Here is a 23,948-nt window from a genome sequence, read left to right on the forward strand (position 1 = left end):
AATAACAGCCTGAAAAAAGCATTTTCAAAGCTTCCAAGATTATTTTTACCCACTTTCTATAGTTGAGTGACCAACTGTACCATCAACCTTTAGGATTCAGCTAAAAATTAAATGTAATCTTCAATCCATTCACTGAGAAGATCACAATTACCCAATGAGTTTATTAAACACTGTAACCCACTTAAAATAAATAGAAATCACATGCTAGATGTGATTTCTCTGTACTAAAAATAACATCTGTGATACAGTTATGTAGCTATGAAACCACAGCTTAAAAAAAAAAAGATTGAGAGGACAAAGAGAAAGCTCTTAGCCTGCCTCAGTCAAGCTTTACATACAGAACACACCTAAGGGGGGAACTGATGTCACCACCCAACCCTCAGCATCACTTCATTATTTGATTTCCACAAATACTGTCTGCTGTCTTAAACTGGCAATAAAAATGAAGGTGCCTCCACCAGAAGCAGCTTCCTAATTGAATTTATCAAGAAGTACCATTAAATAATGAATAAATCAAATCTCTTAAGCATTCAGTACATTGACTATTAAACCAGATACTCAAAACTAACAACAGCTGATTGAAGCTGTTGCCCCACGAGATGTAAAATTGTGGTTCTACACACAAACTAATTTGCATTATCATTTTCAAACCACTGTCCTTAAGAAGTCTACTTTGTTCTGCTGAGCTAACAGGCAGAGTATCACTGAAGTCAAGCATTAACACACACTGAAGTATGAAAATAACACATTAGATGGTTTAGCAGCACCACCTGGCGTCCAGAAGCATAAAGTACCATAACATACCACAATCCAAACTTGCGTCAAAATACGAGGCAAACACCACCCACATTTTTAAGCCTCAGAAACACAGACTTTATCCTGCAGGTGATGCTAGGCACGTTTCTCTTTCCCTAATACTGCAATATATTTGCAGGGGAAAAAAGTGCTTTTACTCCTGGTATGAAATGAACTGTTCTCCTCAAAAAAAAAAACAACCCAAAACATCCTACATCATCTTCCAGCTAATTAATGCTAACTTGGTCTAATTCATTACACTCAACTGGTATAAACATCTTCATTCACAAAGATAAATTTGTTTTCAGTGGCAGGAGAAAACAGTGTAATACAACACGTCTGCTTTTGTCATCATCTCAGTAACAGAAATATTTCACTAGCACACAAATGCTCAATAATACAACTTAAAATTGTCAACCTCTTGTACTCAGTTGAAAAATGTGTGTTTAAGCCATGCTTGGATACTCTTTTTACCAGCAATAAAAAAACCTTGTGTATTACCACTGGGAAGTCTGAACACATTCAGCTGGGAACACAGAAATGTTGAAGGAACAGAGGATTCACTGCCAAGTTTCATGAAAGTCAAGAAAAATGTGGCATTTTGAGTTCTAAGAAACAGACATATTTCTTTAAAGAAAACAAACTGTAGCTGCTAGAACATGATATGCGCATATAACCTAAGAGAGGCCCTGAAAATATGCTGCTTCAGCCTTTTCACAACAAAGTAAGAAAAACCAAAATAGTCTTAAGGGCATTTCTTTTCTTTTTCCCCCCTCTGTTTTAAGTTGACAATAAGCCATGTGGTTCTAATGTGTTTAAGCTGTGAGTGATACTTGAAGTGGATGGTGCAGGCTGAAATTCCCAGAAGCAGATTCTGACACACGATGTGTGCTCCAAGTGCTCATTAGAGGCAACCAGGAAAAACACAAAACCAAAAGGAAGAACAATTCAGGGTAGATTTTCACATATTTGTAAACAGTATTTCAATACCCATTTGGTCACACGTATGAAAAATATCTGGAATCACAGCTGGCCTCCCATAGCTCTTAGTACCAATGACAAGCACTCCTGCTCTGTGATGTTTGTTCATGCAGGGGTGAAGGTACATTTCAGGTCATGCATTTTCTCCCTCATTCACCTCACTTGGATCCATTTTTTGTTGATACTTACAGCTTCAGAAGGAAGTAATTCTGTATTACTGCACTTCTCCTTGCTTCTAGAGGAAAAAACTCAATTCCTCGCTTTCAGAAACAAAAAGAACCCAGTGTTGTCAGTGAGAAATCCAGAATACGCTATGAAATCTTTCAAAAGAGGTCTTAAGTACTCTCTCCTCATTTGACTCCTTCTCAATGGCACAGTGGTTGGAAATGGATATGAAGCAACTTGTTTTTAAGTTACCAGAATTCCTCCTTTGAGGCTTGCTCACTCCTTCAAGGAACTGCAGTTTAGATATGACATCTCAGACAAAATCTTGCAATAAAAAACTCTGTAAAATCACAGAAACACATGCACACGACAAAAACAAATGCAGGCAAACAAAAGCATAAGTTCAACCAATAGATGTTAAATTCATTGAATGGGCTTCACAGGAGCTGAGAGTGCACTGGAAGGATGTATGGCTGTCAGGTGAACCAGCAGATACCCAATGCAGTACCAAAGCAATGTGCAAAACCAGGTCACCACTTCAGGAATTGATTAAAAATTCAGAGGAGCAATTGAATCAGGTAGTCTGATTTTCTGTGTACTATAGACATTTCCATTTCTTAAATATACCTCTCTAGAGAATCAACTTGTTGCTTTGCAGTTTCTCAGTAAAATGTGAAAAGGTGGGAAATTTTCTACTCTAATGATTCAAATTCAGCCTCCCAAATCTGTAACTGCTTTGTCACATTTTCCCCTTCTACATAGTGGTTCTTGTACTTTCTTTTTCCTGTCCTGATATTAAATAACAGTAATTTCTTCCAGGTAAGGTACATATATACAATCAAGCCACTATCATTATGTATACATAGTTTTTTGAGCCAAATCTGAAATCCAACTTGCCTGCCAAATAACAAAGGAAAATGACAAGTTGCCTTTTTCCCCCCTGGCTAAACTGTATGTTACCAAAGTAAAGGTCTTCCTATTTCCATCAGGAAACATTACAACAGGCTTTCCAGAGGGTAATCAAAAGACAAATTTCTCCTAAGCATCTTGCAAGCCTCCTGCAGGCCAGGCTGCATTTGTACTTAAACGACTGTATGCCAACATAAACAATCTGCCACTCAAGGAATAAACATTCACCCACAATTTCAGCTTTTTGGTTAATCCAGACTATTTCCTGCATAAGTCTGACAACAAATAGTAACCAAAAATTGTTTTCAAGGTTTATATCACTGAATAGGATTAAAAGAGCATGTTCTATTCTTCATGCATCGATACAGGATGGTAATTAAAACTGTTGACTTGAGCTTCCTAAGTATTTTAGGTCTCTATTCCCACTATAAGGAATGAAACACCTTAAAAATCCTTGTTCCAATTGACTACTTTTTAGCAGCATAAACTAAAGATCCGGCCAGTAATCGACTGTGCCATGTGATGCCTGTTGGCTGCTGCACTTACATTAGGTAAGGCTGAACAAAACTTTTCCATGTTACTTTTTAAGGTGCAACTGTTGGTTTCATGGCACTTGCACAGTATTTTTTTTTTTTTAAATAAATTTTACAATCTCACCTCTCATGAAACAAAAATATTTCTCGGGTAAACCTCTATATTTACCATTTGAAACACCTACATGCTATGAGCACAGCAATGCATTCTCATCAGACAGCCCCAAATAGGATGATTAACACTGCTTTGAGTGAGAACAGCATTATCAGGCAGAAAGGTCTGGCAGGTGTAACATACCCATAACACTGTCAGGACACCCTCCTGTCAGTCTCCAGATGAACCCAAACCCCTCACAGCACCTGCTCACATTCTTAACATGAAAGAGCACACTCCCTGAGTAAGCTTCCAAGCAGTACTGGCTCAGGGAGACAGGGACACAGGAAGGCCATTCTCCTCCAGATGACAACTGCGTCAGACCATTAAGACAGCATGAACTATTTTATCCTAAAGGACATTGGTTTTGTACTCATTTTTACTAGAACAGTCCTCCCATATTTTTTTCCCCCCTTATAGGCTTCTGAACACAATCAAGACTTAATTCCATACTTAGCAGCTCCCTTGACTGGAAATGTATTTTAAAGGTGTAATTACAGCAAAGATAAGATGCTTATTATGAAAGAAGAAATGAGACACTGAATCTTTATGAACTACTTGCTACGAAGACTAAAGACTTCAGGAAAACCTGCACGCTGAAAGCACATATGGCTGTACACCATCAGAAGCTGGAAAAGATTGAGACTTAAATAACATTTCATGTCCTGCAAGAAGTGAAAAACTTTGTTGTACCGTCATTTATCTTGTAAACTGTTTTGAGGTGGAGTATCTTTCCTAAGAATGGAAAAGATGCAACTTACTTTAACAGTTTGGTTTCCTTTGAGTATAAGGGAATGTTGATATAAAATAGAAAGCTGAAGTTGCACAACAGAAAATGTTGGATGTTTTTCTCAACAGTCCACATTTTGCCAGACTCCTGCCTTGAAGTGGCCTTTTATTGCTCCTCTCCTCAAATTCCTCACTCCACACTTTGGCAGTGTTTCTACCTCCTCTTTGTCCACAGCTCTACCAGCAAGCTTCCAGCTTTTTTGCTACTATTGTGTACAGCATTTCTGTAAACAAAATAAAATTCCCCCAAGCAAAACCACGTTTGTGCCACTGCAAATGAATCTACACTAACTTCTGCCAGACAAGGCATTTTTTGAAATCATTAGACGTTTAACGTGCAGGCATCCACTGTAAATCAGAGATCACATTTAATGAGCAAGCTCTTCAGACCGCAGTTACGTATCTACCTTGTTTACACAATGAACAGGATCAACTTACATTACAGAAACATCATTACTCCAAAATCAGCTAGACAACTAGGCAACACAAGGGCAGATGACAGTCATTCACAGTAAGAAGCTAAATAGGATGGGGATAGCCCATGTGTATATAATCAACTCTGAGCTCCTCAAGGAAAAAGACAAAAGAGATGTAGCATTTTTAAGGAAAAGTTATGAAAAGACAAGTTAGGAAACTATCAGCTGAGAAGAAATTAGTAAAAACTCAACAGGCTATACCAAAAAGTCAAATGAACACACAAATGTTCTCAACAGAAAGAACACTATTCACACAACAGCAACAACATGAAACATGTCTGTAAAAGACTGAATTAGCCAGAAAAAGTCAAGCAGGAATTAGTATTAATGCAGAAAAGAGATAAATGTTTTGAAATAATATAAGAAATATTGTGTACACAGTTGCTAGAGTGGATATATTCAGTGACTGAGATGGTTTGAGGTTTGATGTCAATGCCTAATATAAACTTGAAACATGCTCAATCTAGTTCCATGGAGAAAAACATTAAGGCAAAAAGCACACAGCAAATGCAAGCAATTAAGGGCATATGCAAATTAACTCAATGAAATGAGAAAAGAAATTTGTCATTTGGGCACTTTTTGCTGTTTGCTCAGTTTAGAAGAATTCTCACTGTTCTCTCCAAAACACCTCAGTGCATTCACTTATCTCCCTGGTATTTAAATCACAGAAGAAAGAAGCTACTTGTATTGAGGCAGAACACAGTGGGTCATTTCCTAGTGCAACCTTCCCCCGCATCCTCACGGAATGCCATGGGATTGGGTTTCTTTTTATTTTTATTTTTTAATTTCTCTCACATAGTTTAAATTAGACTGCAGCACTGTCATATCAGAAAAACATTTCAGCTGGCCAAGCAGGGATGATCAAAAGCCCAGCCAAAGCACCACAAAACTCAACATGGACTGCAAGCAATTAACAGCATCTTCAGAGTAGACATATCCTAAGGCTCTGGGAATTCTGGGGCATTTATTTGTTGTGGATGAACAGATTATGAAATACTCTTGTGAAAAGCTAGAACCACTGCCTATACATATGCATGTACTTGAGAGACTCTTGCTTCTCATATATATATATATATGTATGTATATTTTGACTCTCATCCTTCCCTCTTACTAGCATTCAACTCTAACCCTTCTTTAGAAGAACTTCAGTTCTACTCACAATGACAAGGAAGGTGGAAAGCTGCTGCCACAGCTTCAGGGAAAGCAGTTCACATGCAGCCCTTGACTCACTTTGCGTTGTGGCTACTGCTAGGTACCTGAAGAGCATTAGATATCAGAGCATCACCTTTCAGTTCTGCACACTGTAACAACATATGGTGGCGAAGCCCACCATCTCCTCCTTACTTCTCTCCAGCATTTAAAAAAAGGACACAGATACACAAACATGTGTACATAGATGGGTCCACATAACTAGATTTCTGAAGCAGGGACTGGGTGAAGCAGCACTGACACCGTCTTCCTCCACAAAAAACAAAGAACTGAAGAAACACTGTGCAACATTTGGTAGAACTGAGAAATGAAATATCATTCCTCCAACTTCATGTATTATATAGGATAGTTTAAAAGATGACCTTAAAAATGTTAATGGGCTACTTCAAGTAAAAGCTGTTTGATGTAACCTCATAAATGAATAAAACCAGGTGCATATGTACATCAAATCACAGCCTTGAAGATGTCACTGCAGAACACCAGAAATTTAATTCTAGGTCTTCAAAACTTTAACAACAATCAGCCAGAAATATCAGATAAGCTTAAAAATAGATTACCTGCACAATTTATTATTTTTGGAGTGAAACTATTGATGACTGGATTTCGGATCCAGTGACAGAGGAAAAGACTTCTCTGATAGTAGAAGCAAGGAGGCAAGACAAGGGAGAGGTAACAGAAGGCATGGCAAATTGAACAGAAAAGTAATCGGATTTGAAGGGAGAAGGGGGAGGCCAAGGTGGAGAAGAAAACCTGAAAAGAAGAAATGAGAATGAATTAATTGTAGTCACTTGAAGAGTTCCACTTCAGATACACAGTTATCAGAGCACTTTTCCTATTATTAGCTTAGATTCTTTATTTTTACTTCTTCTAAATATCATCATTAGAGACATTTTGTAAATGCATTCAGGCACTAGAAGGCACATCATCAACACTGCTACTCCCTAGACAGCTGTTTTTCAGCCTCACCAAGGAAGGCAGTCCTTAGCATGACAAAGTCTGTTATGTCTTGAGTATGAAAAATATGAGTGAATTAATAGTTCACTAGTAGTCAGTCGTCACTGTATCTCAAAGCTCAAATGCAGAACCACAATGCTTGGGAAAGAAAATGAGAAATAATGGGAGGAAAAAAAAAGAATAGTAATAGATGACTTAAATTCCTGTGAGAACTAACAGCATTGTATCCTCACTGCACACATGCTCAAATTCCAGACTACAATGCATAAGCCTGGAGATAATTTTGGAATGTATGCACATACTCCTCAAAAAAGTCATTGTAGCTGTTCTTTGCTAAATAAAAGGGAAAACACATCATTGCATCTGATTCAGCCACCTAAACATATGCTTTACGCACAGCCTTCTTTGCAAATTGCCCTGCATCTAAATCCATCTACACTTACTTTGCATTTTCATGCCTCCTGATTACTACCGCTCCTTTTAATGCCTTATTGCCCCAACTAACTGCATCCCAGTGAGTAAGTTGTATCCTATAGAACTATGGGAATAACTTATTAGCACCAACTACATGGCTGGAACGGGTGGATGCAACCAGCCTTTCAGTACTGAACACTGCACTGAGAATACCTGTGTGAACAGAGCAAACAACAGTCAATCTGAGAACTGATAGGAAATAAACATCTATCAGAAAGACAGGAACAGCTGGTTCTTGAGACTGCATTAGGCACATGATGACTAAAGACAAAGATAATTAAGGATACCATTTTTGGTTACAATTACAAATACTCTATGACTTCCTCTGCTTTAGTATGGTTTAGTATGAAAAGGAAAAACAAAATTCCTCTTCTGGATAATGAAGTTTTAAGAAGTGTCTTTTATCAGTTGTGTTTCTAACGAACAGTGCAAAGGCGGTTGTTTTGTTTTCTTAAGAGAATGGTGCCAAGTGCAATACAGAAACATTTGAACAACCTTCTTGACAGCTTAAGTAGCAACATCTACATGGAAATGGTTCAGATCCATCTGCTCTGCATCAATTCTGTACATTTGTCTATCTCCAGCATAAGATCAATTGCAAAATTCACATCTGAAAAGTTCATCTCCTACTGAGCACCCAAGTTTGAGTTCAAATAGAACCATGGAGATGACACAGAAGAGCAGTCACTCTCAGAGCACACTGCCAGGTACTGCTAATGGCAAGAAAAGCCTAGAAATCTAAGAACAATGCATCAGTTAATGCCAGTTTTAGCAGAACAGATAGCAACAAATGTGTATTCAAGAAATTTAATTACAATGATATGAATTTGTATTGCTGCATCCCAGAGCCAGAAGTTTTAGTTTTACTGCCATTCCTGCCAAGTGCTCTCATTGGACGAGCCCCTTGATAATTCCCATCATAGCTGTGCTTGTATTTTGGCTCTGCCTTATCTGCTTGAGTATAAGCAAACTGCTGTTCTTTACAGAACACACAACAAGCCTCAATTGAAAGCAGAAAAGCTTATAACTTTGTCCCTACTTTTCTTCAGGAATAACAACAGTTGAAGTCATTTTTTTCCGTAAGTTTACTTTTATTTTTGGTCTTCCCCTTCTACCATTCTCACTTGCTACCTCACTCATTACTTCAAGTGCTCCCTTAAATCATTCACAAAGGTGACCAGAAAGTACTGTATGTTTCTCTAAGCTAATACTAATTTGTGATTTCCTAGTTCGGTATAGAAGCAGCACTAGATACAGCACAAGCACTGAGCACAGAAGACTCAACAGTCTCCCCTCAAACAAGATAAGCCTTCAGCGAATGCAACTTGCGTTTAAAGGTTTCTCAGTTCTCACCTGTTCTGCATGCAAAGTAGGGAGAATTAGTTGGTTTGTCTGCTTTTTGAAATGGTATCAAGCTGAAGGCTCATATAAATAACTCCAGTAAATGAGCCCTGTGCCGCCAGCTGCTGGCATGGGCGATGCTGTGAGTTTGTGCACGTCAAACAGCTCTAATCAAAGAGAATCAACTCCTGCAGCCTTGCATGGCCTGGGACAGTCGCCTCACTTATTGCAAAACAGAGAGGAGACATCCATGCCTGAGTCAGCTCCTCCAGAAACAAAAGGAATGGACTAACTCGCGATCTCAACACAACTACTCTTTGAATTTTTGAACTACGCAATTAGAGTTAAGGGATTTTTCTTCAAAATATGAGAAGCAGTTTGCACCGACAATTTCTCATTTGTGGAGAAAGTTAACAGAAAGCAGATGCAGCTCATAACACAGAGCCTGTAGTACATGTTGTAATTAATCTGGCATTCCAAACAATAAACACAATGTCAGCAAGAGACTCGCCTTAAATCTTCAAGTCAATTATGTATTGATAGCCTTAGCAACACATTCAGGAAAATATTCACCCATTTTCAAAGCCTTGTGAAGATGATCCCTAGTTAAATTACTGTCCAACAGGTAGCCTGTTGGTTAATTAGGAAACTTCACAGGGAGCGAATACATAAAGACTACAATTTCCTTCATTTTACTCACAAGCTAAGCACTAAAGACAAAGCAGCAGAACAACTCCAGCTTTTCAGCTTTTTCTCTCATCCTGATGAAAGCAACCACTCATGGAAGACTGCACCCACATGCACGTGCCTTTCAGATGACAAAATACAAAGATGGTTATTCTTGGCACATTAGAATAGAATACAGCGTGGTATAGGAAATCTGGGCCTTCAGGTAGAGAACATACTGACTCGGGAAGAGGGTACTGGTGGTTGCTGAGTTCCATTTGAGATGCTGAGAAACAAAGACAAGCAGACTTCTCTGTTTTCAGTTCTACATTTACCATTTGAAGCAGAGAAGCTTCCAGCGTTGATTTCCCACTAGCTATATCTATAGCAAGAGAAAATAAAGCCCCTTCCTAGCAACCAATCTGTTCAATCATTTTAAGGTAGGAAAAGGCAGAGCAACAGCTGTGGACAAACAACATTAAGACAGCTGAGAATTGTCCCCACAGTTCAGCTGTCTAAATATTTGTGGCAGAAGACATGTTTTCTGTTCAATGAGGACAAGTCAAAATTCTAGCTTTCAAGTTGAGTAAAGAAATGTAACAAATAAACATTGATAATTCAACTAATAAATTCCATACTCAAAAGTTCCTTTCAACTTACTCTAGTCTGACAAAAATCAGTCAAAATTGTTTCTGTTTCCTGCTATGACCAGGCAAAGGAGTCACTCCAAAAGCTGTTAGCACCCACAAGACTTACAAATCAAAGAGGCTGCTTGACAGAAACTCAAAAACGTGACCAGCACAGGCATGCTATCATGGCTAGGTTGCAATCCCTGAAGGTCAACGCTGAGCACGAGGTTATGCAGTATTTGAATTAGCGGCTTTGTTCTCATGTACCTCACTGCCCAGGTAACCTACAGCCTTCCTTTTTTTTAAAAAAAAAGGCTGTATCATTAAGGTTAAGCCAATACCAATTGAAATAGGTCAGGCAAGAAAAAGGAAAAAAAGCCCACTATGGCAGCAGGAAGCAGAGATTTGAAACGTTTTCAGAATGAAAATCCTCAGTGACCAACACAAAGAAACCCTGCATCTCCCACAAGTTCTGGCTGATTCACTCAACCCTCTGCAGCCTCACCTTCCCTACATGAGGCACAGGTCTCCAAACATCTGCACCTGACCTTCTGTGCACTACAGAAGGCCAGGACAGGTGGGAGGGACAACTTGCTGCATGCAGGGCTCTTCAAAACCCAACACATCTGGGTACCCTGCCACCCACTAGCAAAAACAGCTGGCACAGCAGAACATTCACTGCTCAGTTATAAACATCTGGGCAGCGTTGATGGCAGCGTACTAACTGTGACACAGACAAAACAGCCGTATGTTGATGGAGGTATGAAATGAGAAACAGTGAAAACTACAAAGGGACAAAGTAGTGCGAAGAGTCCAGCCCTGTGAGACACACCCCCCTCCTGCACCTACACTCACCCCAGCTCTGTGCTCACTCCTTTTCCCTGCCAGCAGAATGAGAACAGAGCAGAAAAGGATACCACATCCAGATACAGATTTAGGAATCCAAATGTAGATAATCAAACACAAGTTATAAGGCATTCATTTTCAGCTGACTATGGTACAAGTCTTACTAAAATTGCAAGAGAGGAAGGAGCAAAAGTTTTCCAAAAAAAAAAAAACCACCCACCAAACACCAGCAAACCACCACAAACAACCCTGCAGTATTATCTATCCTTGTCCCCTATAATATGTAAGAAATCTCTTCTCAACAGAAGTATTTGCTTATAATCCTGTACTAAGACATTGATAACAATCACCTTTTTACTAATGCTACATAAATTACTACTATTTTAATATACAAAACATTAAGAAAAACTTTTCCTACTTTGTTTTCAAAGCATCTCCTCTCTGCTATTCCCAGGAATTTCTTCAAGTAGTCCAAATCCTGACAATCAGTGCTGCTAACTGGGCATGACAGTATTTCTGAGGTTTCACTTGTGAATATAAAATAATCCTTCCCTTTATTTACAAGCAATGAATTTAAAAATGTCCCATTTTGCTTTATTCTGGGATATAGCATCACACTGCACAGTCTGTTTAACCAGTGGTGTGTAGTAACAGATAAACCCCTTTCTTCAACACCGTATTCCCCACCTTTCTTCTCAAAGCAGCCTACATCAAATATTTCAGTAATATTCTATCATTTCTTCAGTGTGCTCTGACTAAAAGTTGCATTTCTACCTTGATGCCATTTGCATACTTCTAAAACTACATACTATTCCATCCACTAGTAATCAATAAAAACACTGACCAGTACTGGAATGTAGTCAGAAAATGTAGCAGAAGTGCTATATAGCAGTCACTTTAAGGGTGGGCAGCCATACAGCCTCCATTTCCTGGAAGCAGAGAAAAGAACAAATACTGCACCTAAACATTCATAACTGATCTTTTCCTTTTTTCTTTTTCTAGAACATGTACATGTTCTGAAAACTTAGATTTCTTTGAAGTGACATAAGTATATTTACACACATGCCAATTCACACATTTATAATTCTGCAACTCAGAAGCAGCACCCACATGCAGAAAAGCTAACACTAATAGCACTCCTACATTTCACTCCATACTGCTATAGTAGAAAAGGGAGAAGAGCAATATACACAGACACACTTTACACACATAGAATTTTGTATAATTTTACCAATTTATTGCCAAAATTCTTGATGGGAAAAGTTTGGCATGACAATACTTCAAGCAAATTCCACAAAATAGCTTGCATTTTCATGAAGCCCAGTACTATCTCAGCTCATTTCATCATGTTTTATTCTCCTCCAGTGTTACAAAACCAAGCAGTTTACATTATCTAACATTGCACTGAACACAAGTATAATACACTAGATGTTATTTGCACTCAAATTTAATTTTTTGTTGTCTCATTTTACTTGCACATATTCTAACCCTGTTTTATTTTTTAGCAGCAAGTGCCACTATCCTCAACTCCCAGGCAAGAAACTATGTTTTGCATTCCTTGTATTTTAAAATCAAATGTATGTTTTGATTTAAGACATGGCAACTGTTAAAGAATTTACCTAACCAAGATTGAAGTCATCTAAGCTAAATCTTTATGGAAGTGGCATTAAGATATTAGGTATAAGAATGGTAGCATGGTAAATATTAAGTCACCAGTTTAAAACAGCAAGCAAAACCTGCATCAACATAATGGTATTTACTAGCTTTTCCCCATGATACTCTTCCAGTACAAACTCTGAAAGGGTGCCTGACCTCACTTCCAAGATGAGGATGTGTATCTGAAGTCCCATCGCAAAGAGCCATGAATGCTGGGTAGTAACCCTCCTCCCTGCTTGGAATATTCCTTGACACCATTTTCTTCTCCCCAGTACCTTCCTCTTTCCACCACTCATCTGTTTTCCTGTTCTCTTATGCCACCTTCATTATTAACTCTGCTATTCTCCGTCTTCAAAAGCTTCATTTCTTTGAGACTTCCACTCTACCCTCATGCTTCCTGCAAACATTTGCTGAACCACATCTACATCTTTCCAACTTACCTTGGTCTCTCCATCAACCTCTCATTTCCTTTCCACGTTTCTCCCTTCTCCCTCCACCTCACCTCCAACTTCTTCCTTTCCCACAGCTTTCCTCCCATTAACAAGATATCATTTGCTTTTCCCTTCCATGTCAGTTAAGGTAGGGGGGCAAACATTGCCAGCAGCTCTCAATGACTAGCCTTGGCTGATCAACATCACTGGACAGTACCAATCTCAATAGACAAACAATACCAATTTAGCAGCTGTAGCCACACAGCTAGACCTACAGGCTACCAGAGCTCAAGACAAACATTTTCCAAAAAAATTATTTCTTAACTGCTCACTATATAGGGGGGAAATAGTATGTATCCGAAGAACACTATTTATGCCTGGATTTTGCTCTTCGGAGCTGACTTGCTTTACAGGAAATATTAGTCTTGCCCTATATACAAGACCTAAAATTACTAGCACAACTTATACAAAGTTAAGTTGGTTCAGATCAAAAGCTTAGAGTTCAGAAAACCATTCCATACTATAGCTGTTTTTCAGATATTCCCTCCTATTGCTTACTCCAGAAAGATCATGTGATTCAAATTAGTGTTTCCAGACTAAGTCATTAAAGAGTTTTTATCAATGACAGTTTTGTGTGTTTGCAGTCAGCCTTCGGCACAGCCTTGGGCTATATTTAGAATCCACAATATGAAGAATGTTTGAAATGAAAGCAATTTGAACATAAATATCAGAATTTTATTTCTAATACAGCAAGAGCTACAAAGCATGTATGATACTCACATTTTACTTCTAGACAGTCTATAGGCGGTGCACCACTTTGGAGAGGGTAATATGGCAGAACTATTCTTCCTGCAGTCAGCAGTAAACCTGGAACATCCCCTCCCTGAGGGGAGGATTGCACATGGGAGAGCTACAGAAAGACAGTAGCATGGGACTGGAATGACAGCGTAAGTGTGGGATTTCTTCAAATACAAAATTGAGTGTATTAGGTATTATTTCTTTAGAGTGTGAAAACATTGTTCTGACTCCTCAGGTAAGTTATCACATGATTTTTTTCATTAGCACTATTATCACAAAGTCTGACAAATTCTTAAACTTGGTTTCTGCGGTGTATGCTATTTTTTTTCATGCTCTTGAAAGCTGTTTTGGGGTCCCACCCTCCTGCACTCAGGTCAATCTTGTTTCAAATCAAACACAGAAGTTTGTACCTTGTTTGTTAACCTCACATCATTATTATTCACTGGCCAAATCCTGATGCATAAGTGATGTATTTTAATTAGCATCCTTAAATAGGCTTGCAAAAAATTTTGTTTTATGTGAATGCTTGATACTAGTATAGCATATAAAATGCATACCCAGAAACTTCTTAAATACATTTGAAACTTTATGAACCATTAGGGTTTAAACACATGAAAGCAGCAGTGAGTTCAAAATGAAACAACACATGTCCTTTCTCAATGCTTTACCAATCAAATTCAAGATAAATAACACGCTCCAAAACAAAACCAAAAACACTATGGGCTTCAACTGACATTTGACATCCTCAGAGTTGATTGTCTCTTATGGAAAAGTCCTAAAGATCATGTATAATCCCTTCACAAAAGGAATAACATACTAGTGAGTGGTAATAGTCAAAAAGCAGATGGTATAGAAATGCTGCTATCATCAATTGTTTGTTATTCTGTATCTTTTAGAAATACATTCTAAAGCCTAACAGCCTGGCTCTGATGGATAGGAATTATCTGATCATCGCCCCCATATCCCAACGAAGATAAAGGCATTTTTGTAATCCTACTTCTGTTCCAAATGCTTATTTCAATTCCATCACAGCTAGATCAAATCTTGAAGCATTTCAGGTGATCTGAACTACAATCCAGCGAAGTTACAGAAAGCCACAAAATCACTGAGCAAGTATTTCTCTGTACTTTACCGAACTTCCAAAATGAAGGTATTCTGCATTTCAGTTTATAAAGTTATTTGGTTTTATTTCACCTCAAACAGACCACTGATCAAGCTCACTAATATTTACCTATGTGGAAATGCAAAACAGCATTAATTCTGCTGTAGAAAGGTCAAGCACAAAAATCATTATGCCATTTTGATAAACAGAAAAAGCTAGCGACTTGCCAGATCGCCACATCGGAATGAATTGATTGATTTTATGAAACAATTGCAGATAGAAGAAATGATTATTCCTTCCTCAGTAAGTCTTACTAGAATTTTCAAGAAACATTCTATGGTATCCTTAACCTACTGACACAACTGTCTGCAATATGCAAAAGCATTCCATTGCTAAATTCATGTGCTGCTCAGATGTAAGTAGATTTAAAAGAATTTGTTTGTTTTTAATTCTATTTATGTACAAAGTTACCAGCCACATATCAGAATGAATCTCAGGTGTTTTTTTTTTTTTCAGTGAGGTCAAGAAAGCTGCACACAGGAATTCTACTGCATGGACAGCCCACAGCCATAAAGCCAACCCAACCGTTCTGTTGTCATGGGGCCCAGCAAGTAGAAAGCACGTAGATGCCAAGATTAAGAAAACCTTTACTGACCTGGTATAAAGTCAGACCTACACTTTTTAGCTTGGGAACCAAAAGTACAGAGCTTTACAAAAATTCTACTGAGAAAAGAGTACTGTCCTAACAAAGCACTGGTGCTGGATTCCCTCTGCAGTAGCGGGTTCGGACACCGGGGCATGCCAGGCTGGAGGGCTGAACTGCCTAGCAGGTGGTTATGGAGACAGAGAGACACACAGCAGGCATGCAGGAAAGCAAGACATAAGACCACAAAAGCATGCTGGTCAGCAGCTGTGAAAACAGCTCTGTCTGCCTTGACTTTGTTTCTAGCAAAACTGGTTACTGGTCTTTCTTGTCGGAGCACTTAGAAGGGGGCACGATTGAGCACAACTTTACCATTACTCACAACAAAGGGAGTAGAGTTGCTCCAGGGATATGGTCACCAAAAAACATTGTCTATTGCTACTGTCTGAAGGTGTCTTTGAGTTAATGCCCCAGGATCCTGTTGCCACTTACATAAGAGGAACATATTCAGAATCACACAGAATGGCCTGGGTTGGAAGGGACTTCAAGGATCATGAATCTCCAACCCTCCCCACCACAGGCAGGGCCACCAACCTCCACATTTAATACCAGACCAGTCTGCCGAGGGCCCCATCCAACCTGGCCTTGAACACCTCCAGGGACAGGACATCCACAACCTCTCTAGGCAGCTGTTCCAGTACCTCACTACTTTCATGGTGAAGAACTTCCCACTGACATCCAACCTAAATCTTCCCTCCTTGAACTTAAAACCATTTTCCCTTGTCTTGCTGTTATCTACCCTTTCAAAGAGTTCAGCATATACAAGAGCTTCCAAAACCTCTCCTGTAACAGCTCTTGACTGACCCACGTGCAGCCAGAGGGAAAACTCCTGTTTTCAGACAGCAGGTGCCCACAGCTCAGAATCACAGCTCTGATGCACAGGCCCCGGCATCTCCCAGCTCCTCCTGTCTGGGAACATCCCCCTTCCAGGCATCCCCGTACACAGCCCTATGACTGCCCACAGCCAGCCCGGATGGGCAGCACTATCTGCCGGCAGAGTTCACACTGGGATGTGGTACATCATTTACAGTCTTTAGACAACAAGCAGTATAGCATTATGCCATTTGAACTCGCACTTTCACCCATCCACACTGAAATCAGTGCTGAGACAGCAAACCATCATTGTCTGAACATGAACCAATACATAAGTTACCTTGTTTTTTAAGCACTTAAACATCTATGCACCTCACAGAAGTTTAGCTGCTTTCTCTTCACACAAAATGTGCACCATTTCACATCCCTAGTTAAAGCCAATATAATAACTCCTCAAAAGCTCAATGCAATGCTGCAGGACTCCAAGGGCCTGATCAAAATACACGGGAGTAAAACAAGACTCTAAATAAATAAAGCAGCTTTTCATAACATGGAACTTAAGGTGGGAAAGTTACCTGGTCAAGTGCCATGTTTTATGTCTTACACTGTCCATTTGTTTTGCTTTGTCTTTTCCTGAGAACAGCAGAAACTACAGTAACTTTGACTAGAAGCAGCACACAGTGAGATGAAGACAGGTCAGGAACAGAAGTTGACCAGAATTACGAAAGATTACTGCTGTTTGCTGCACAAACACATCTGAAGTATTTGGCAGTTCTGTGACACAGTATCACACCTTCTCAGGTGGGGCTGACTAGACACTTATCACTGCCATGAAGTCAGTCACAAAGCACACGTCTGCATTTACAGAAACACAAACTATGGGCCACTTATAAACTAAGTAGTAGTCTTTACTATGGTCTTGAGAAAAATCTTTGCTATGTGATAAATCAGCTACTGGCAAGCATACAAGCAATTGCAGCACATTAAAAACATGTACGAAATGATATAGGAAGCAAAGCTTAAAGGTTCTATGCAGTTACAAGCAAAAAGGCTCATTTTAGAATTGAATGATAGTATAGGACTTCTGTGATATGTCTTCAGGTGCTTATGCAAGATTAAGTGCTTGAAGACCATCACCACAGTTTACATGATCAAATTTCCTACAGAAGCAGCAGGATACCATCAATTCTTTGAAGATAAGCGAATCAAGTGCCAATAGGAAATTTAGTCTTTGTAAGAATGTTTTTACACAACTCTAACCATTTGGGAGGTAAATAACCTATAATCTTTATTAAAAAAGTAATCCCTGATGTTGTAGCTCAGTTTCACATACAGATGAAAACTCCCCTTCCCAACCTGATAGCAATTCACCAAGTATATATGAAACAGATGAATTTGAAAAAGTTCATGGCCTCAATCTGAAAATATAAATATCTAAATCTACGTAAAGAAGTCTGTGAACATTCAAACTTACTGTGTGTATTCACAAAAGAGTTGCTTATTTTCTACTTTCATATACACTGGCACATACGGTTTTATTCTGGGCTAGATTCATACTCTCCATTAAGAATTCAGTAACTCCCTACATTATACTAACAGCTATGAGGTTCATGCAGAACAGGGCTAGTCCGATATCTACTCTTACATTCAGGAGAGTACCAAAATAAGCTAAAGATTTTTTCCCTGGTCATTTTATGTGATGCCAGTTATATATATCTAGATTAAAAAAACTAAAAGTAAAATCAAGACCTGTTTTCTCAATATTGGTTTCTAGGAATGCCTTCAGAAATGCTCTTATAACATTGTACAGAATACCCATAGACACATACTTTAATATATAATTCTTACTGCTAACATCACATCTGTTGTCATAACTACATATGGGGCTTTGGGTTGTGAGGTGGGTTCTTTCCCAGTTGTTTTTGTCCTTGTTTCTGAGAGTAGTCAAATACGAGAAACAGCACCACCATGCCTGCAGCCAAAACTGTAAAAATATCTTTGAGCTCAATGGGTCTTAACAGATGTCATGTAGCCAACACCAGCAGTTTTTCCATAACACAGCTACCTACAAATTGAATTTTGTTCTAATTTAGGTTAAAAAGTAAAGCTGATAGAGAATATATGCACTGTAAAAAAGAGAACAACTAATCTCTCTTCAGTCCATGTCATATAAGTGAAATACAGAATAACAAAGCCCCATTATGGCTGTAAATACAGTAAGTAGGAATAACATACAAATAACGCTTGAGAAAAAGACAACACTAGCCTTTAACTTCTTGTTCTTCAACATGCATGGTTTTCTTTCTCTTCATGCATATAGATGCACACATATAGCACTACATTATAAACTGCAAGGTCATCAAGTCTTGTAGCTGCCAAACCACTGGAAACAGTCTACAGTTTTCAACATAAGCTGTTATATAAGAGAAGTAAATAGTCTAAACTATTAGGTAATCTTCAGTTACTTTTATGCTCGTTTGACTAAACTCAGACTTGGCCAAATTCTTGGGTAAAACTGCAGTTTATATAACTGCTCTTTGCAAACATGCCAGCTTCTGAAGTACACCAAGCCTCCTGGTATTTAGAAAGATGGTTATTTAACTTACAATTTAGTAGCATGCTCTGGAACCCTTTTAGTATTCCTGCATTCTCAGTGATCAGTGGAAATAGAGAAAACTACTAGTTTATCCCAACTTTGCATTTATTACAAATCAACAGCAATGCAGTGAGGAACCCCTGCTTTGAGAGTGCCAGACCGCTTCTTTATGCCACACACTTTTCACAGTGCTCTAAGTTCCCAACCGCCTGCCCTGTTAGTCTAAGTATATTTGAGGACTAGGGCCATTTCTCTTCTGCTACTACATCTTGGTACAGAATAGCAAATATAGTTTGTAAAGGAAAGAAAAAATATTCAAGTCTGGTAAGCAGCTCTCCTCCTGTGCCTCAGGTAATGCTGCATGGTCACCACGGGCCATGTGCCAAAAGAGCATGAAGAGGGAGCACTGCAGTCATCTATGGAAGACGTGACAGACATAGCGCCCAGTTTCAGAACACATGCAGAACATTCTTGCCTTACCTGCACCCCATTTGCTTCCAAAGGAATAAACTCGCTGACTCAGATGAAAATATTCTGTTCAAACACAACCATTCACGTTTCATTTGCATCCATGATACACTACAATAAACAATTCTGAGGTGTCGCCCAGCTTTTATGCTGTGTGTTTTACTGAAATCCCCATTTGGGAACAGTAATCTTGCCTTTATGTGAATCTGGTATTTAGCTCAGTCCCAATAGCTGCAATGGTCACGGACACATTTGCATGTTCTGAAATGAGGTAATCTCTCCAAGGAACACATGTAAATTATGAAGCATCTGCACATGTGACACTAAAAACTGGCAAACAAAATGCTGAACTGCTTATATGCAAGCCAATCTCCATGTACACTATTTTATTACCAGAAGTTCAGAAACACTGGATTTTCCCTGTTCTTAGTTTGCTTCACATTTCCTTCTACCACCTTTTGTAATCTCCCCAGGTGTTCCCTGCTCCAACTCTCTGAACTCACTCCTGCCAAGTGTCACTGACTTTCCAGATGAAGCTATCTGCGGGCTGGTTGTTGGCCAAACATTACTGCAGGGCTGCCTGTGCTCTCAGCACACACACCCTCCTAACTTCTTGAAATACAAAGACAGAGAGAGAAAGAGTAAAAACATTAAGAGGAGGAATCAAAGAGGTGAAAAATGCATGAAATCTTAACTCTAAAATCCAACTCATTTCCCAAAATTCCTAGAGAGCACCTTAAACTGCCAACATGTGCTGCTGCTATCATAGTTTTCATCAGTGTGCACTGCTTCCATGCATTAGGCATTACTAATTCACTCAACCGTGTAATGAAGACGACTGAGGACAATGTGGGTTCAAGCAGCTAGCAAATGCACAGAAAGACACATGCAACAGTTAAAATTACCTACAGTTTGTCTTAATCCATCCTGGTCCCTTCATATAACAACATAAACAGCAGGAACAGCATAGCAAGAAAGGCTGAACAAAATAACAGGACCAAGAAGAGGGCAGAAGTATTTGGAAAGGGATAGGGCAAACATTTTAAATCACCTAGAGTTCCATGCCCTGCTGTGGACTTGAGTACTACTGAATAAATCTTTAAGACAATTCACAGCATTTCCAAGCAACATTAACCATACTAGGAGGAAGATGTACATTAGCTGCAAGAGAGCAATTATAAAAATTCCTCTGTCCCAGTTAGATCTGTAATTCGCTGAACTTGGAAAGAATTGAAACCTCCAGATTAGTTGTTGGCCTGCCCTGAACTCCAGCCCTTGCATCCCAGAGGCACATGGCTCAGAACATAAATCCTGGCTGTTTCAGTCACTGGCAGAGAAGAATTGGGCATCACAGAGCTATTTCACAATATTTTGCTTCCCTCTCTAAAGCCTTAATGATATGGAATCTCTTTGCTAACATGAACAAATAGCTTTCTTAAAGATGCTACTGCAAGACTCTCTGTGTGTTTTCTAAACATGCATTTCAAAATACTTTACCCTCATCACTTAAGCAAGACTGCAGCATCTGGTATTCATTAAAGCCAGGAAATTCCTGTTTCGGTCTGTATGTAACTACTGAGAACTGATAATTGATTTGCGAATTCTAGCCTTTGTAAAGAATTATTTTAGCAGCTTTGTACTGAAACAATTTTTAATTAGCAAATGGTTTAAATTCTATATATGGTAAGTCCAAACATTTTGCAATTCAAAAATTTTAGAAAACATTTATCAAGCCTGAGTGAATGAACCCCTATAACGATACACAATATAAAGCATTTCACAATCGTTACTGTAAAAGTTGTAGTGAGTATAACATGAAATAAAATACAGCAATTTAGAGGTTTCTACCCTGGATGTTTCATCTTTGTCATCACAAATTTCTCCTCACAGGATTAGTATAAGATGCAAGGAGTTGTACAAGGACTTGTACTTGAATCTTATTACAGATAGATTGTCTACGCATTTGAACTGATGGGCTGTAATTAGAAAAAAAAATCAGTATGCTGTCCCTCCTGGAATAGCATCAACAACCTCAAACAAAAAACTGACAACAGCAAGAAGAGACAATACTTCATAGCAGACTGGACATGACAGAAGCAGCAAAGACATAAGTCTACCTAATGACTTTTTATCTTCTGGGACGAAAACTGTGAATGACCAAAAGCCACATATACCAAGAGAGTATGATGCTACCGAAGTTGCAGGCAAACTGCCATGGAAAGTTGTATGAAAAATGGGGCTACATTTGATTATGCCAGGATACAAGATACAGCTGGGCTGTAACACTGCATCAGTAATTGCTTCTCCCTCACTGAATGACTGCAAATCAGGCACTCAGTTTCCAGCCAAGGAGATGGCAAAAGATAGTATGTTCTCAGAGTTCAAGTCCACTGAGAGCTGTTCAGTTATTTGTTTCAGACTCCCCACTCAATCACAGCATCATTAAGCAATGCTGGAGTATGTTAAACACTTAGAGTATTTTCCCCATATAAACAGCTGCTGTAGCCACAGATGGGAAGTTACAGAATTGCAAACAATTGACACCAAACGTAAACAGAATATATCAACTACTCTTTATTTCACAAGAAATAGGAAGCTCTGGGTTAAGGGATTCCTTGTACGCAGACTGTAATTTACTATCTTAGGTGTATACACACAACTGCCCAGAATAAAGCTAGCTAGAGAGTAAAAGCCTTAACTCAAGAGCCACCCTGCTGTTCAGAGGCATTTGAAACATTTTTAGTAGTTCAGCATACTGCTCAAATGCCTCATTTGTAGCCCATCAATATCTAAAATCTTTTTTGGCATGAAGGCCTTCCAAGATAACTACTCTTACTTGAAGAAGCACTCAGTATGCCCAGCTGTACTACGCGTTTCTTTTCCCCTTCCATTGGTTTTTGATAGTTAGCAGCTCATAACTTTCAGCTATTTTATTTCCCCTGGTATTTAAATTCATTCTACATATTTATAGAGCCTCACTTTCATTTAACATTATTTTGTCTTGGAGGTAAAAACGCAGATTAAGTAAATCAAACTTTTTAATTATTCATCCAGAATTCCAGCCAGTCAACTCTCTCATCCCTCTTCATGGCCTTTAACCCATGCTTTTCAGCTTCAGAACTAGGCTCATTTAACTTGGCAAGAAAACCAACACAAGCACTGCTTTATTTCTTCCCTCCCTTAAAAAAAAAAAAGCTACCATAATCCAATCATCTTTCTCTGCCTTAGTTTCCTGAAGAACTTTTGCTTTGCTTGGATTTGCAGCAACTTAGTCCCACATATGAATACATACACACAATAATAGCATTTTTTTCCAGTCTGAATTCTTGCTTCCTGTTTTCCTTTTTCCAGTTCTTTTTTTCCCCCTCTATACAGGTGGAAAATTTCATAATTCAAGAGTATGTGGGATAGTACCTCAGAGACAGAGTCTCACTTTACACCATGTTATTAAACCTGTATGTTTCTGAAGAGATTGTTTTTCTTCTCATAAGACCTTCTTCACTCACAAAGTTTGGCTACAACACCACCAATACTTTCTAAACAAACAAGAAGTTATTTGAACTCCAGTTTCTCGGGTTAAAATATGTATCAGCCTGAACAAAAATACAGGCAATGCTGAAAAACATTCCTAGTTTCATTTTTTCTCTGCAGAGAAGGAAATATTACTACCATTCAGTTGCATTTCTTTAAGAACAGAACCACAGGGCAAATTTTGGGAAAACCCTCCCAACAGAACTCTTGATACATTTTAGTAGGCTGAACTTCTAGAAGAGGCACAATTTCAAAGAGATAATATCAGCCATTAGCAAGGAACAGCTCTAATTCAATTTCTTTAATAAACCAAAGCAGCATAGACTTCCACTGTCAGGAATACAAAGAACAAATGTTATCTTAACTGGGTTTAACCAACACACATCTTCTCAATCTATAAAAACAGAGAAAAACAAAACTAAGCAGAAAGAGGAGACCCATTAATATACATTACCAGAAAAATGAATTAGATTTGGCTACAATGAAGAAATCATACAGTCTATATGTAGAATTACACAGAAGCAAGTATGCATGCTGAAGGCAGAAGTACAGTGTTGATAAAGTATCTGCAGAAGCGCAAGCTACTTAAAATAGACTCATACATCAGATATCCACATGAAATTGAAAATTTCAGCAAGAAACTCTCAAAAAAAGACTGAAGATCTGAAAAAAATTCAGATATCTGCTATAAGGTTGTTCTATAGACAGAATTTCCTGTTCCATGGCTTTGCTCTTTTAAGAATTCATCCCAAACAATATAAATAAAAAGAATAAAACATTGTACCTTTCTTTGATTTTGCTCCAATCTTCAACTTTGATGGCCAAGCAATCTGTGTATTTGTTTCTTCCATGATCTGTGAAAAAGAAAGTATTTTAGAAACACTAACTTTCTACTGTTCTACAAAAGATAGGAGTATGCTCTGACAAGA

General features: G+C 38.6%; 1 protein-coding gene across 3 annotated transcripts in view; it reads right to left on the minus strand.

Moving 5' to 3' along the window:
- BICC1 (BicC family RNA binding protein 1) overlaps positions 1–23,948 on the minus strand; it is a 97,937-nt gene that overhangs the window by 26,452 nt on the left and 47,537 nt on the right. The window contains exon 3 of one of the 3 annotated variants that reach the window (NM_001199507.2): positions 23,804–23,873. In NM_001199507.2, coding sequence (NP_001186436.1) covers positions 23,804–23,873 — 70 coding nt within the window. Of the gene's footprint in view, positions 1–53; positions 1,937–19,500; positions 20,000–23,803; positions 23,874–23,948 lie in introns of those variants that run through there. The other 2 variants (XM_046942779.1, XM_015287965.3) reach the window with 2 other exon arrangements.

This window comes from Gallus gallus, chromosome 6, assembly GCF_016699485.2.
Source record: "Gallus gallus isolate bGalGal1 chromosome 6, bGalGal1.mat.broiler.GRCg7b, whole genome shotgun sequence".
Lineage (NCBI taxonomy): Eukaryota > Metazoa > Chordata > Aves > Galliformes > Phasianidae > Gallus > Gallus gallus.